Below are 13,649 nucleotides of genomic sequence, written 5' to 3' on the forward strand. Positions count from 1 at the left end.
TTGATAGTCTAGAAAAATAGAAGACAAAATGTAAACAGTGACATTAAAAATGTAGGTCTGGTTAAAGTAAAGTAAATGGATAAAAAGATGCTAAAAGAAATGACATAACCCCCACCTTTCTCCTTACAGTGTACCTGCACATTTTAAAGTAAATATATTAGCTAAAGGTAGGGAAGCTGTGTCTTACATGTTATTATATTTCTGGTGTTGCTTCAGTGTTATGTTCAGCCTGTTTCCCCCTCAAACATGGATGGGAAGTAAAGTGGAAACACATGTACACAGGTACCAGCAGAGCCTCTTAGTTAGCTGCTGTGAGTTGGTACAGCAGTGAGTGTGTGGGGCTGTGTCTGGTCCCCGCGCCGCGCGCTGCCACGCAGGCAGCCTGAGGTCAGCCTCGCGCTGATGGGAGGGACCATCAGTCCGATAGCCACGTAGCGAGCTAACACCGTTAGCTGTGCAGGTAAGTGCTCCTGTGCTCGTTTCATTCACTTCATTATCATAACGTTATCCTTCAGACTAGTTGTGCGGACATTTAAAACGCTAGTTATGAATGTAATGTTGTCACCTGCGCGGCTGTAGCGAGCATAAGTTCAAAATATGATGTTATTAGGTTAGCTCGTCTGGCTAGGTGGCTAGCACAGTTCAAGTAAGTTTACACGGAGGCGAGCTAGCGAGCGTTAGCATGTAACTAACCAGTTTCTTCCTGACGAAGTAACGCACTGCTGTGGCGTAACACAGTCACAGTGCTCGGGTTAAGTTGCTCATTAGTCGCACTCATCGTTACATTTAGGATAAAATGTGAGTTAGCTAACGTGTCACTGTTTGTATTTTCAGCTAACGTCAGCGAGCGTCACCATGGACTTGCCACATCACGGATACCGAGCAAGTAAGTGGAAATGTGAATCATCACCACCACCACCACCATCGGTTGTGCAAAATGTTTGCAAAATATCCGTCCAAAGCGGCTACTTCCTATTTTCTATAAGACACAGAGGGGTCAACGTGTCTGTCACATGACTCTAATGATACACCTGAGTTATAATGAACACCTTGATGGATGTACAAGAGGTGAACAAAAAAAATAGAAACACTAACACAAGCTCCAGAATGGCAATGAAGTCGAATCGCCTCTACAACACCATGAATATACCCTTTGTTTTTTATTATTATTATTTATTTATTTATTATTTATTGTTTTTTGTTTATTAAGACATGATCCCACAGCGGGGAAATTCACTTGTCACAGCAACTCGTAAACACAGTGTGGATAAGAAATTACTCAGAAATAAGAAACGTGTAGAAGAAAGTCATAAGGTGCATTCAGACAAGGGTCAGGGCAGGTGAGGGTTGTGCTGAACGTAAAAACAATTACAGTCAAACAATTCGCTGATTAACCGGTTATATCGATGCCTCTCTCTCTCTCAAACATCTTTGTGTCACTACTTTGCAGTGTAAATTGTGAGTCAGACAGATGTAGAAGTTGACTGTGTTTTTTTTGGTGGACACCCTTCCTTGCAACATCGTAGCGAAAACGCACACTACACCCACTCAAATGAAAGGAAAAACTTATCCTAAACGTATCCTGTCTGAATGTACCCTTAAACAGTCTGACAGCTGTTGGAATGAAGGACCTGTAGTAGAGCTCCTTCTTACATGGTGGGAGTAACAGTCTCATGCAGTGAGTGAGCGGAGTTGTTCATGATGGACATCAGCTTTATTGCACTATTGTACTGTATTAGTTTTATCTTGGATAGTGAGTGCTGATCACTCAAATAATAATTTAAAGAATAAAGCTCCTCATTTTACGTTAGTGATCATAAAGCATTGTTTTTCTCTTGCTTTAGGTTCAGTGTATGTTTATGTTTGATATTCTGGATAATAAGTTAGTAGCTCCATAAAATATCGTCATTAACATATCATTAAATAGAAATATGAGTTCACTCCTTTCACGCCTCGCGTCCATCTTTTCCACAGCTAAACCACGAGCTCGTGCAGCTCCCCCCACAGCAGACTCTGTCCTGTTTGAAGACACCAGCTCTGCAGCACCAGCAATGAACAGTCAAGGGTACTACACACCTGGGTACAATATGGGAGCACCCACAAGTGACATGCAAGCAGGTACTGGGGTGGACAACCTGTTTACTGACCCGATGGCGAATGCCGCGATGATGTACGGCTCTTCGTTAGCCAATCAAGGAAAGGACATGGTCAACAAAGAGGTGAGGAAAAGCTTCTAAAAAAGTGTGTTTGAATTAACTTCACACCTGTGAAATGTTTCTTTGGTTTTTCAGCCACAGGTCTTAAATACAGGTGTCTCTGCCGCTTTCTGACTCACACATTTAGACTCAGCCTGTCTCTTGATATTATCTGACAAAATAACAGATCAAAACATCAGAACAGAGTCATCTCAAATGTAGATATTTAATTTACATCTGGGCTGATTTTTATTTTATCTTTCTGTCCCAGAACGTGACTTGTCATCATCGTTCTATAAAAACCACACAGATTCATTCCTTCATTGACGTGTTCACCCTCCAGGAGAGGAAAAATACTTCTTATCAGCTGCACTCTAATGCTGCACTCATAATTGCTCGATATTAGTCACACCCAGAGCCTTTTCACAATTAAAACTTTCCTCTGTATAAATTTATTGTCTGTGGTTGACATAAATAAGTAAAACTGACGTTGTTCTACTGGATTGGCAGCTTGTTACGCAGGTGATTTAAAGTTCGGGCTGTCAAGCCAAAGTGACGTACAACCCCGAGGGCAGGCACAGCCTTCTTTAAAAATGATGATGACTCAGCTGTGTTTCTTAACTTTGGCACGCTGTGACTTCTCATCTGTTAAGTTAATGTTTGTACTTCCTTTGCCTTTCAGATCAGCAGATTCATGTCTGTGAACAAGCTGAAATACTTCTTCGCCGTTGACACCAGATATGTTTTGAAGAAACTTATGATCCTCATGTTCCCGTATACACATCAGGTAATCATAGATCCAATCGAACGTACTGCACGACACAAAACTTTAATAGTGTTCAGACTGCGGGATAATAAATCATATTTCGAACCACTTATCACATTGAAGCCAAACACAAACAAGATAAGCAGCCACTTAATCACCACTCAGGCTTCATTTATGAACATCATAATACTGTGATTGTCTGTGTGCATATTAAAAACACACTGAGCTCCGTAATTTCCCACACACTTACTGTGATTATGAATAAAGTCACCACTCCAAACATTCTGTGCCGTGATAATGTCCGAACTACACAGAGTGCAAACACCACTTACAACACCAGGGTACTGTTTGACCCTCAATGTCTACGACATAGTGTTTACTTTGTAAAGTCAGTCTGCAGACAGTACCTCATAGCTTTTCTTCTTGTCAACAAATACTCTGGCACGAACAAAACCAACAATATTCTTACGTGCTGTAGACCTCCGCTGTTCTCATAAACACATCAGTGAGCCACACTATTGCACTCAGAGACATGTTCCTTTATTATCAGAGTCTGAATCAGCCAAGTAGGTTTTCACAGACAAGGAATTTGTCCTGGTATATATTGCACATGGGCACAGTAGTTTATTTAGAGTTGAACCCACACAACCTGTCCTGCGGCTGTGAATACCGCGGATTAGTTGTGGATTAGTGCATCACATCCAACAAACTATTTACTCCTTTTTAAATAAATAAAGTTAAAACACACGCTCATAAAAAGGAAAAAAATATATGTATATTTATGGATATTTTTTTATATATATCATTCTCAAAAGGTCGACTCCCCTTCATCTCTTTTCCTGTAGAGTTCCCTCCCCACGTTTTGGGCCCGTTTGTGAAGATTTTCATCTTCTTCAGTTGAAAATAACAGATAAACTCTACCAGGCACAGATGTGACGCGTTGTGTGTGTGCGCTAATCACAGTTGTCTATTCAATGATTCAAATTCCACTAGAAGTGCTGCCGTCTGTTTCAGAAGCAGGTCCTCACTCTGGTCTAGAGTACGCGGCTGTTCTAGCACTCCGCATCAATCGGCACATAGCAGCTCCAGCTGGATGGAAGTCAGACACCAAAACAGCATAGAGAATCCAGTCAACTTTGTGCAAACTTCTGATCATAAAAACAGCCAAAAATTTAACTATAAAGCATATTTATTCATATAGATGCAAAAGAAGTAAAGAAGAAACCTCTTGTACTGAATCAGAACATATTTTTCTTTAAATGTAATATTTTACTATGTATTTACTTCATTCTAAATCATAATGGTTCATCTACCTCTGCTGTGTCCTCTAATTTATCACTGAGCTTAAATCTTATGAAGTTTCAATTAACTTTTATGTAGTAATTGTCTGAACCAATTTATTATTTAGTGTAAGTTAAGTTGTAGTAGAGCGTTGAGGTGAAAAACGAGCAGGATGACTCACACTGTATTTGTGTGTTCTTGTTAGGATTGGGAAGTTCGTTACCATCGGGACACTCCACTGCCTCCAAGACAAGATGTGAATGCACCTGATCTTTACATACCAAGTGAGTTTCTATAAATAGAAAGTGATCAGTAGCAGAACATTTTGGGACCCTGTCTGATGTGTCTCTTTGTCTTTCAGCAATGGCTTTCATCACGTACATTTTACTCGCTGGAATGGCCCTGGGCATTCAAAAAAGGTGAGTAATTCCTCTTAATTTAATTTGTTGACTCATGACTCAGAGTAAATGTGTTCATATCAAATAAGTCAAATAAGTGATTGTGAGTCATCTTTGTGTGAAGGTTCAGCCCAGAGGTTCTTGGACTGTGTGCCAGCACCGCCCTCGTGTGGGTCGTCATCGAGGTCTTGGTGATGTTGTTGAGCTTGTACCTGCTGACGGTACACAGTGACCTCTCAACCTTTGACCTTATTGCCTACAGTGGATACAAATATGTTGGGTAAATGTCATATTATACCTAATATGCATGTGTGATGGTTAATTTTAGACAAAATATTCAACTTTTTTTAAATCATTTTAAATGTAACTTGGTCCTGCATTATAAGTCATGTTGAGGTAAACATTAACTTGTTTTCAAGCTTGTTTTCTTTCACTCCTCTCCTCCAGGATGATCTTCACAGTTTTGTGCGGCTTACTGTTTGGCAGCGATGGTTATTTCGTGGCTCTTGCCTGGTCCTCTTGTGCCCTCATGTTCTTCATTGTAAGTATTTGAGTCCTTCTTGACATCACCCACTATATTTATTCATCTGTATTTGAAATGATGAAACTCACATGTGATCTACAAACTGGGTATTTATTAGCTTATTTATTAGTTCTGAGTTCAACCTACCATCTGTAAAAACAGTAACTTTCCTATTGTATAATACCACACAAGCAAAATTCGAATCCCCAAAATTAAGTTAATTTTATTCCATAATTTGATCATATATTTACGTATTTATATATTTCTTTGTCAGTTTCATTTGAAAAGAAAGACAGAATAGCAGAAGACAGCTAATACACACAAAACCTAAAACATTATATGTGTGTAAAATATAATTGTATTTTATAGCTGACATTTAAGATATGTGTACACACTCATGTTTAGGCCTTACAGTGCAATCACTAAATGTGATAAATGTTGAGTGCAACAATAAAATACATCTGATTTTATCATTAATCAGTTCTGTCATGGGCTGCATTATTACACTACATTGCATTTAGTTAATAAAATGCCAGTTTGTTATGGCATTTTACTGAAAAAGGAGATCCTAATGATCAAAGAAACTCAATTGTTCAACCTGCTGTTATTGCACACAGATTTTAAATTTAAATTAGTTTGATATTTTGTCTTGGAATAACGTGTTAGCAAAATAACAAAAATCCATTAGCATGAGGTCTTATTATCAAGTTGATGGTGCTAGGCAATCGTGGGGAAAGTTCACACAATCCCACTGTAAAACAGCAGGTAGATTTAGTTTATATTCAATAAAATACATCTGAATAATTGATTCTTAGAGTTGCTGTTAAACGGATTTTGTTACCTTTAGATGGAACACTAGATTTTTGTTTTTGAACTAAACTAACCAGCTGCTGACTGAAGCTTCATATTTAACATCAAGAAAGTGAATAAGTAAATTACCTAAAATGTTGAACTTTTTCCTTTTTAATAACATCAGCAGTGTAACTTACATGTTATTTGATTCATCCTGAACCGCAGGTTTTAAAAAAGTTGCTCTCTTTTCACAGGTCCGATCTCTGAAAATGAAGATCCTTCCCTCACTCTCCTCGGACTCCATGGGAACTGGGTCAAGTGCCAAACCTCAGTTCCGCCTTTATATCACCGTAGCTACTGCAGTCTTTCAGCCAATCATTATATACTGGTTAACCTCTCACTTGATCAGGTGACCATGAGGTGTTTAATAACCTGAAGTCTGAGTGTATTGGACCCAAAAATGTGGTTGTGGAGTGTACACCTGCCTTTATATGCCCTTTTGTGAGTAAACTCATGTAGTGTTGAACTGCAGCGTGTTTTGAGCTCATCAGATGGACGTGTTTGTAATCCAATGGTTTCATTGATTTAATCACAAAGTGTGACACAGAAAATGTCTCACTGGAAGATTGTTGTCTTCCACCATGAGTGTACAGAAACACTGACAAATGCTTATTTCTGGCCACCTAACTTTGAAAACAAGGGCTTTCATTGTGACATTTGTTTGATCGTAACTCAGATTAAGTTAAAGTTTCCTTTTTTTTATAAAGTTTCTGGATGTGCTTTCCAGTATTTACGCCACACAGTACAAACGAAACAGGCAGAAATGCACATTACACATGACCCAGTGCCACTTTTCTGGTATGGTAATGTTGGTGCATTATTTCTCTTTTTCTTGAAAGTCCTGGATTTTATTTATCTACATTTGACAAAGCATGACAATGTTTGGACTTTTTGTAGAAAAAATATATATATTTAGCTTTGTGCATTCATTTATGTCCCTTAATAAAAAATATTGTACTTTTTAATTCAACACACTTGTCCTTTGCATCTTCAGATTTCCCACACGAATGACGTGCCTATAAAATATGCATTTGTACTAATGAAACCATCCGGGCTTGACCTGTCACAATATTGCAATGATGCTTCGATGTCATTGCATCAGTATTAATAATTTAATAGAATTAAATAAATATAAATGTTTATTTTACTACACTTTTCTATTTGGTTCTACAGATTTCACCACAGGTTAGCATTAGATGATGCCTGGCTTACATATTTAAACATTAAATTTGAGAATACTTTAAGCACAATTACATTTTAATTTGTTAATTTTTACCCTATTGTAGTGTCTTACAAAATATGTACATACATAAAATACATATGTTTAAAGGCTGTTAAGGCTGGGCCAGAAATCTACTAGACTTTCCAGTTTTATTCCAGAAGGTCTGCTGTATAAAGGTGTCTGTTCATATATCCTTTAGAGTCTGATCTAGGTTACATTCTATTACTGAAAACATGGCAACAATTATTGTTTTTATGGCTGTTGACAGTATTTTATGATTTATGAACTGATGAAAAGAGATAAACTGATATGTTAACAGAATGAAACAAAACTACTGAACCTGACTGGAATACAATGCAATTAATTAAATAAGGCCTTATTATTTATATGTTTAAACATAAGTAATTATTTGTAATTCAACAGTCTCTTCACCAGTTTGTTTTTCTGTCCCTCTCCCTGCTTCCTCGTCCCCAGCAGACGATTGCATAGAATATTGCAGATACAGTGTCATAGAAAGGTTTGAACAGAGTCCTGCACACTCCAAAGGACCTCAGTCTCCTCAGCAAGTGGAGACGACTTTGACCTTTTTGTACAGGACGTCTGTGTTGTCAGACCAGTCCAGTTTATTGTTGAGGTGAACACCGAGGTATCAGTATGCTCCCACCATCTCAATAATACATTAATTCATTCTTTCACTGTCATCTGTCATTCAAGTTTCCTTGAACTGACTGAGAAGGTGATTGGCTGCAACCTTCTGTTGCTTGAGGACCTGCACGCCTCCAAGACTCTCTGATCCCTCCAACCCCGGACACAAACTCTGAATCACTCCACTCTGGCGGGAGGCTGCGGTACATTAGAACCAAAACCTCGTGCTACAAGAACAGTTTTTTTTTTCCACTGTCTGCTGCTGGTCTTACCAACAAGGCCCAGAGCCCCCTCACTCACCCTCCAGTCCAGTCAGTCTACATGTCACATTGACATAGTATCTGCAAATGAATGCTCAGTCTTTATTTAATATCTTTTGGACTTCCTTCTGCGCACTTTGCACATTATCTAGTAAATACTATACAGCTTTTTCATTTAAAATGTATATTTTTGAATACTTGATTTTTTTTAATCGTTCTTGTATTTTTACTTAATTATTCTTATGTATCAATTACACCACTATTCTGATTCTTTTTTATATAATGTTTAGTTATAATGTTTAGCTCTATTTCTCATCTCTATTAATGTTTTTATTTATTAATTTTTTTGCTTTTTATATAGTTTTCTATTTGCAAAGTGTCTATCTATAAAAAGTAATTATAATAGTTTTTTGAATAGTCATAATAATGTGATCATAGTGTTTCAGCCCCTTGATTAAACTTTACCACTCTGTTATGTTTAATTACTGCTGGCTGGTTGTTGAGCTCGGGAGCGCGCCCGGGAGCGTGCGCACTGCAAAGCGTCCTTTTCGTTTCCATGGTAACCCCGGACGGCAACAGAACACGGAGGGAGAGGTGTCCGACCCCGGTTCTAGCTTTACACAGCAGAAATTCACCTTTAACTTTTAAAAAACGACCTGTTTTTGGACCATTAAGGAGCTCTGAATCATCGTGTTTGACAACTGGGTGAGTAACCGGTTAAGTTTGTGCATTTAAAGGATTAACTAACATCACCGAGGGGGTTACCTGTGAGAGGAAAAGGCGGCTTTCTTGACTAAATGAAACTTTATATTGTTCCGCCATTTGCCTTACCGTGCTGCTTTGTATAGCCATGTGGCATCACATACAAACTTTCAGAGCTTCAAGTTTTACACATTATAAGTCTATTATTAGTTTGTTTAGAGCGTTTAATCGACGCTTTCTGTGTTCATTACAGATACAGACCTGCACCTGTCTGCTGGGCACGCTTTGTGTTTATTATAAACGAGAGATGGACTATAAGAGAGGGCACATAGTGGACCTTGAACCTTTAGTGGATGCTCATCAGAGGGGAACGGATAGCTAACATTTAACTCAGATCGAAGTCTTTTTTCCAGCATTTTTCCATAAACTATTTTAGCCTAAAATTTTGAGAATAAGGTGAACCTGGAGTAGTTAGCCTGCATGTTTTTAAAGGTAGTCACTCATAGAAAGTACATAGCACACTAGATAAAAAAAATAAAAAACATAAATAAATAGCAACACACATGTGACTTTGTATATAAAAGAAAGAGCTTAACCAGCGTACAAACTCGAGTGCACAGTCTGGATGTAAAGCTCAGCTCAGAGTTGGTCAACGCCACAATAATACCATTTTGTGAAAGCCTGCACATACATCTGTACATAAGATTTCATATTACAGCAGAGCAGGTTGACATTCACAAACATTTGGCTTGTACTACACCAACGTGGCGGCTTAAGAAGCAGTCTAATGTCATCATTATCGGCGATGTTGAGACTCTGCATGTTGTTTTTATTGTAGGAGCACCATAGGTGGGCAAAATGCTCTAAATAAAGCTTCACAGTTTCCGAACACATGCTCAATTTATACGCAAGCATATTAGCTTGTGTTACAGATTGTAAAGCCTAAATGTGATTTTATTGTTCAATAAATCACAGCAGTAACTTTCTGACATGTCTTTCAGCAGTGCTAAGGCTGAATGATCCTGGAAGTTTCCTCCTGGGAGAGAGATGGAGAATAGCTCTCACACACTGCCACCCTCGTCACCATGTCTTACCACTTTCGGGGGATCCCTTCATTTTTCTTCCTCGCCGCAGCAGACCTGCTCAGACGGTCGTGTTTCTCTCCCACTTTCACCCATTTCATCCCCTCCGTCCCCAACCTCACTTTCTCCAGCAACAGCAGAGTCTGTTCACTCTTCGTCCCCTCTTTCACACTGCGCAGTGTCTCAAAGCTTCGATGGACAAAACACACAGGGCCTCAGCCCGGCAAACATATCTGACCAAGATGACCTGACATGCCTCAGCTGGCTGCATCAGAGGGGAAACCTGCTACCACTGCAGCCTCTTCCCAAAATGGCACCACTGCCTCAGTTAGAGTCCCATCCTCTTCCTCCTGCCTCGTCAAAGCCACCATACTCCTTTAGCAGTCTGATTTTCATGGCAATAGAAGATTCACCCGACAAGAGGCTTCCAGTGAAGGAAATCTACGAATGGATTGTGAACAATTTCCCCTACTACAGGACAGCCACAGGAGGCTGGAGGAACTCTGTTAGACACAACCTGTCCCTGAGCAAGAGCTTTCGTCGCATTCAGAGGGACAAGAGCCAGGTGGGGACATGAATCACCACATTAAGTAAGAGTAAAGAGAATGAGCTTAAAAATAAAGGACAGAGGTTCAAGCATCCACCCCCCTGAAATCTCTTAACACACTGTAACACACTGAATCCAGATGTGCTGCTCTGTAGTCAAGTCAGCAATTCCTTCCCCTACAGGGGAATTATTCTAATGTACTCCACATGTGTTAATGTTGTTATATGTTCTAATGTGTCAGTGTTACTTAAGTCTAATATCTTTGAATGTTTCAAGAGGTTTTGTATGTTTGTTTCAGTCAGTGGGGAAGGGATCGCTGTGGTGTGTGTGTCCAGAGTATCGGCCGGCACTCCTCGAGGTGCTGAGGAAGACGCACAGTTATCACAGTACCAACAGCAGTCTGATAAACAAGCCTGCACTGTGAGTAAAATCACACAGTTTATGTATGTTCAACAGGGCTGCACAAACAACTACTGTCATCATGAAGCCATTTTTTAACATTACATAACATTTAACTCCATTAATTCCAATGAGATTAAGTGGTCATTATAAAGTAGTAAATAAATAAAAGAAGAAGAATTAGTGGTGATACAATTACTTGACTGGTTGAAAGACAATTATTCTACATTTTTGTTCATCAGTCACTTAAGTCACTTATCTGAGGTAAAATGCTAAATAAATGTGAGAATTAGTGATGTTTCACTGTTTTCAATTTAATATCTCTGATTTTTAGACTGTTGGTTCGACAAAACACACAATTTAAAGACTTTTCTCCAGTCTACCCCAATGTTTTTTCATAGATAAAGAAAAATAATCAAGTTGCAGCTAAAAAAAAAATGTCTTTCCTGGGTATTCTTGTATCGATTGGGTTGTTTTTTCTGTTAATACAGTACATTGCTTCCTATCCGGATCAGTGAAATATGATTTGTCTGTAGTGGGCGAGGTGTGTCTGAATAATTTTACATTTTAATGACTCTTTCTCTTACTGAGGTATATTTTTAACAAGCAAAATAAAAACAGTATTTGTGGACTTGTCTAACTATATGGTGCCATGTTGTGTGCAGGTTGGAAGGAGCTGAGTTTGGGGTGCCGGCAGTGTGTGACTCTTTTGAAATATCAGGTTAGTGATGATGATGAGGAGACGCACGGCAGGCTCACGCCACTCAATTAACACACAAACCTACATATTTGACCCTTTATGAATTCTGCTATCACTTTACGATATTTTATTAACGGAGTAACAGGTCTCTGTGACACTTTTATTACCTAAAGCTTTTATCCCGCTCTGCGGCTTTCTCAGCATGCAACATTGTGCCTGTGTTTGTGTTCTGTTGTCATGGCTACAACCTTCTATTACCATGACAACCCAGCAATAGCCTAGCTTGGTCCTCTTTATGTCCCCTCATTTTATTTCCAAGCCTATGCGCTATATGGGCCCACATGTTCACGTGGAGACAAGCAGTTGAATCAGCCATTATGATGTGATTTCCTGTTATTGTTTTTGTTCTCACATGCAGATCCTCTTTCTCACACCCTCCTCCTCTCCTCGCCCTCACCCCAAACGTTGACCAACGATAACCCAACCCTCTCGGAAAACCCGCCGTGCCCTTTGACTCCGGATCACGAAGAGCTTGTCACCATGGAGTCAGTCGATTACCAGCAGGAAGAAGTCAGCGAGGAGATGGAGAAGGACCCCCTGTCAGACAGTGGGTACATTGAGTTACACTATTACCAGTCCCACCAGTACCAGTACCTGGTGCTGCCGGGTGACACCGAGCTGGACCTGGAGACTGTGGAGATCCTTCAGCTGGATGCCGAGGCCCAGGAAGCTGCTGGGTCACTGCTTGACCTAGCAGGTGGTGGATATTAATATTATATCCCATAAAAAAAATCACAACTGATGCAACGCTCCAATCCAGTGTAACCAAATACGGCAGATTTATGTTTTAAATGATATGACATGATAATGGCTGGAGTGATGATGTTTGACAAATTGGCTGCTTCTCCCTGAGACACTGACACTGCCCTAAAGCTTCTGTATTGTTTGTAGTTAGGTAAAAATATATAATCAACTCTTTGATGGACTAACAAGACTACGGATCATATTGCTTCACATGTATTTAGGCACTTTCAATGCAGAAGCTGAATTTACCACTATACAGTGACAACCTGGACAGAGACTTGAGAGTGCAAAATGAAACTGGACAAAATTATGCTCTGAGATTAAGTATTAATGCTATGGTCTTCAATACAATACTGTGATTTTTAACACATTAAGTTCATTCTCAGGGGTGGAAGGAGTGCTTCCAACTCATGTAGAAGTACTGTTTCTTGACTACAATGTCTCCAACTTTAAGTAAGATTTATACGGCATTGAAACAAGCACAAGAAAAGTATAAGTATAGATATTTTTAGGAATACACTGAGCAGCACCTCATGTTTAGGTTTTTATTGAAGTTACATCACGAGAAAATAAAACGTTAAATTGAATATCTTGCCCTTTAGCACTGTTACTGTAGCCTACTCTGAAAATGTTGTCTTTCTAAAAGTAGTTCATAGTTCTTTTAAATGTTTAAGTTATAATGTAGTTGTGATTGTAGTTTGCACTCAAAGAGTGGAAAAGCACTACTCAGTTAGCATAATATAAATACTTCCAATTGTATCGCTAATTCATTTCTTCTTTCTCCACCCATTGGCCTTCTTCAGATCACTTGTGCTAGAGTTGATTCTATGTACATGTTGTCATGTTACTGAATCCCTGAACGTCCTTTCTGTGAATCTGAACACCCACATGCGATCTTGTAAGCTTAAATAAGCTGTTTCGATCAGGAATAGTTTGGATTTTGAGTTTGAAATGTAAGGTGGACTCACTGCCATTTAAAACCACTTTACATTTCAGGGTACACTGAATTTCTGTTTGTAAATTAAATGTATTTTTCCAAAGCTTTAGATTTTGTAATCTAACAAATAAAATCTGTCATGCAATAAAACATGAGCTGATTGTTGTTGTCTGCATGAGTTGCACCATTAGAGGGCGTAACAGCTCGCTATTAGGACCTAATAAATGCTAGATTTACATGGGATGTCCTCAAGATAACAACTGTTGCTAAGCGACAACGTCTTTTTCATGCGTGGGAGTTTTTCCACATTTCATTTGTTTACGCAAAACACCTCAC

General features: G+C 39.1%; 2 protein-coding genes across 4 annotated transcripts; both read left to right on the forward strand.

Annotated features, from left to right (window-relative positions):
- Window positions 1-277: 277 nt before the first annotated feature.
- Window positions 278-6,985, forward strand: yif1a (Yip1 interacting factor homolog A (S. cerevisiae)). 2 transcript variants are annotated; one of them, XM_027285878.1, is made up of 9 exons: window positions 278-460; window positions 835-886; window positions 1,975-2,219; window positions 2,878-2,982; window positions 4,448-4,526; window positions 4,604-4,661; window positions 4,765-4,920; window positions 5,088-5,181; window positions 6,210-6,985. In XM_027285878.1, exons 2-9 carry the CDS (start codon window positions 856-858, stop codon window positions 6,366-6,368), a joined length of 927 nt encoding a protein of 308 aa, XP_027141679.1. In that variant the 5' UTR covers window positions 278-460; window positions 835-855; the 3' UTR covers window positions 6,369-6,985. The 2 variants fall into 2 exon arrangements, with proteins under 2 accessions (XP_027141679.1, XP_027141682.1); XM_027285881.1 differs by lacking the exon at window positions 278-460 and adding an exon at window positions 512-646.
- Window positions 6,986-8,527: 1,542 nt separating this feature from the next.
- On the forward strand, window positions 8,528-13,463 carry LOC104931555 (forkhead box protein N2-like). Of its 2 annotated transcripts, none has more exons than XM_019253513.2 (5): window positions 8,528-8,847; window positions 9,846-10,491; window positions 10,772-10,893; window positions 11,538-11,593; window positions 11,991-13,463. In XM_019253513.2, the coding sequence occupies exons 2-5, from the start codon at window positions 9,892-9,894 to the stop codon at window positions 12,341-12,343; spliced, it is 1,131 nt and encodes a 376-aa protein (XP_019109058.1). In that variant the 5' UTR covers window positions 8,528-8,847; window positions 9,846-9,891; the 3' UTR covers window positions 12,344-13,463. The 2 variants fall into 2 exon arrangements, with proteins under 2 accessions (XP_019109058.1, XP_019109059.1); XM_019253514.2 differs by having other exon boundaries at window positions 9,849-10,491.
- The last annotated feature ends 186 nt before the right edge of the window (window positions 13,464-13,649 follow it).

This window comes from Larimichthys crocea, chromosome I (genome assembly GCF_000972845.2).
Source record: "Larimichthys crocea isolate SSNF chromosome I, L_crocea_2.0, whole genome shotgun sequence".
Lineage (NCBI taxonomy): Eukaryota > Metazoa > Chordata > Actinopteri > Sciaenidae > Larimichthys > Larimichthys crocea.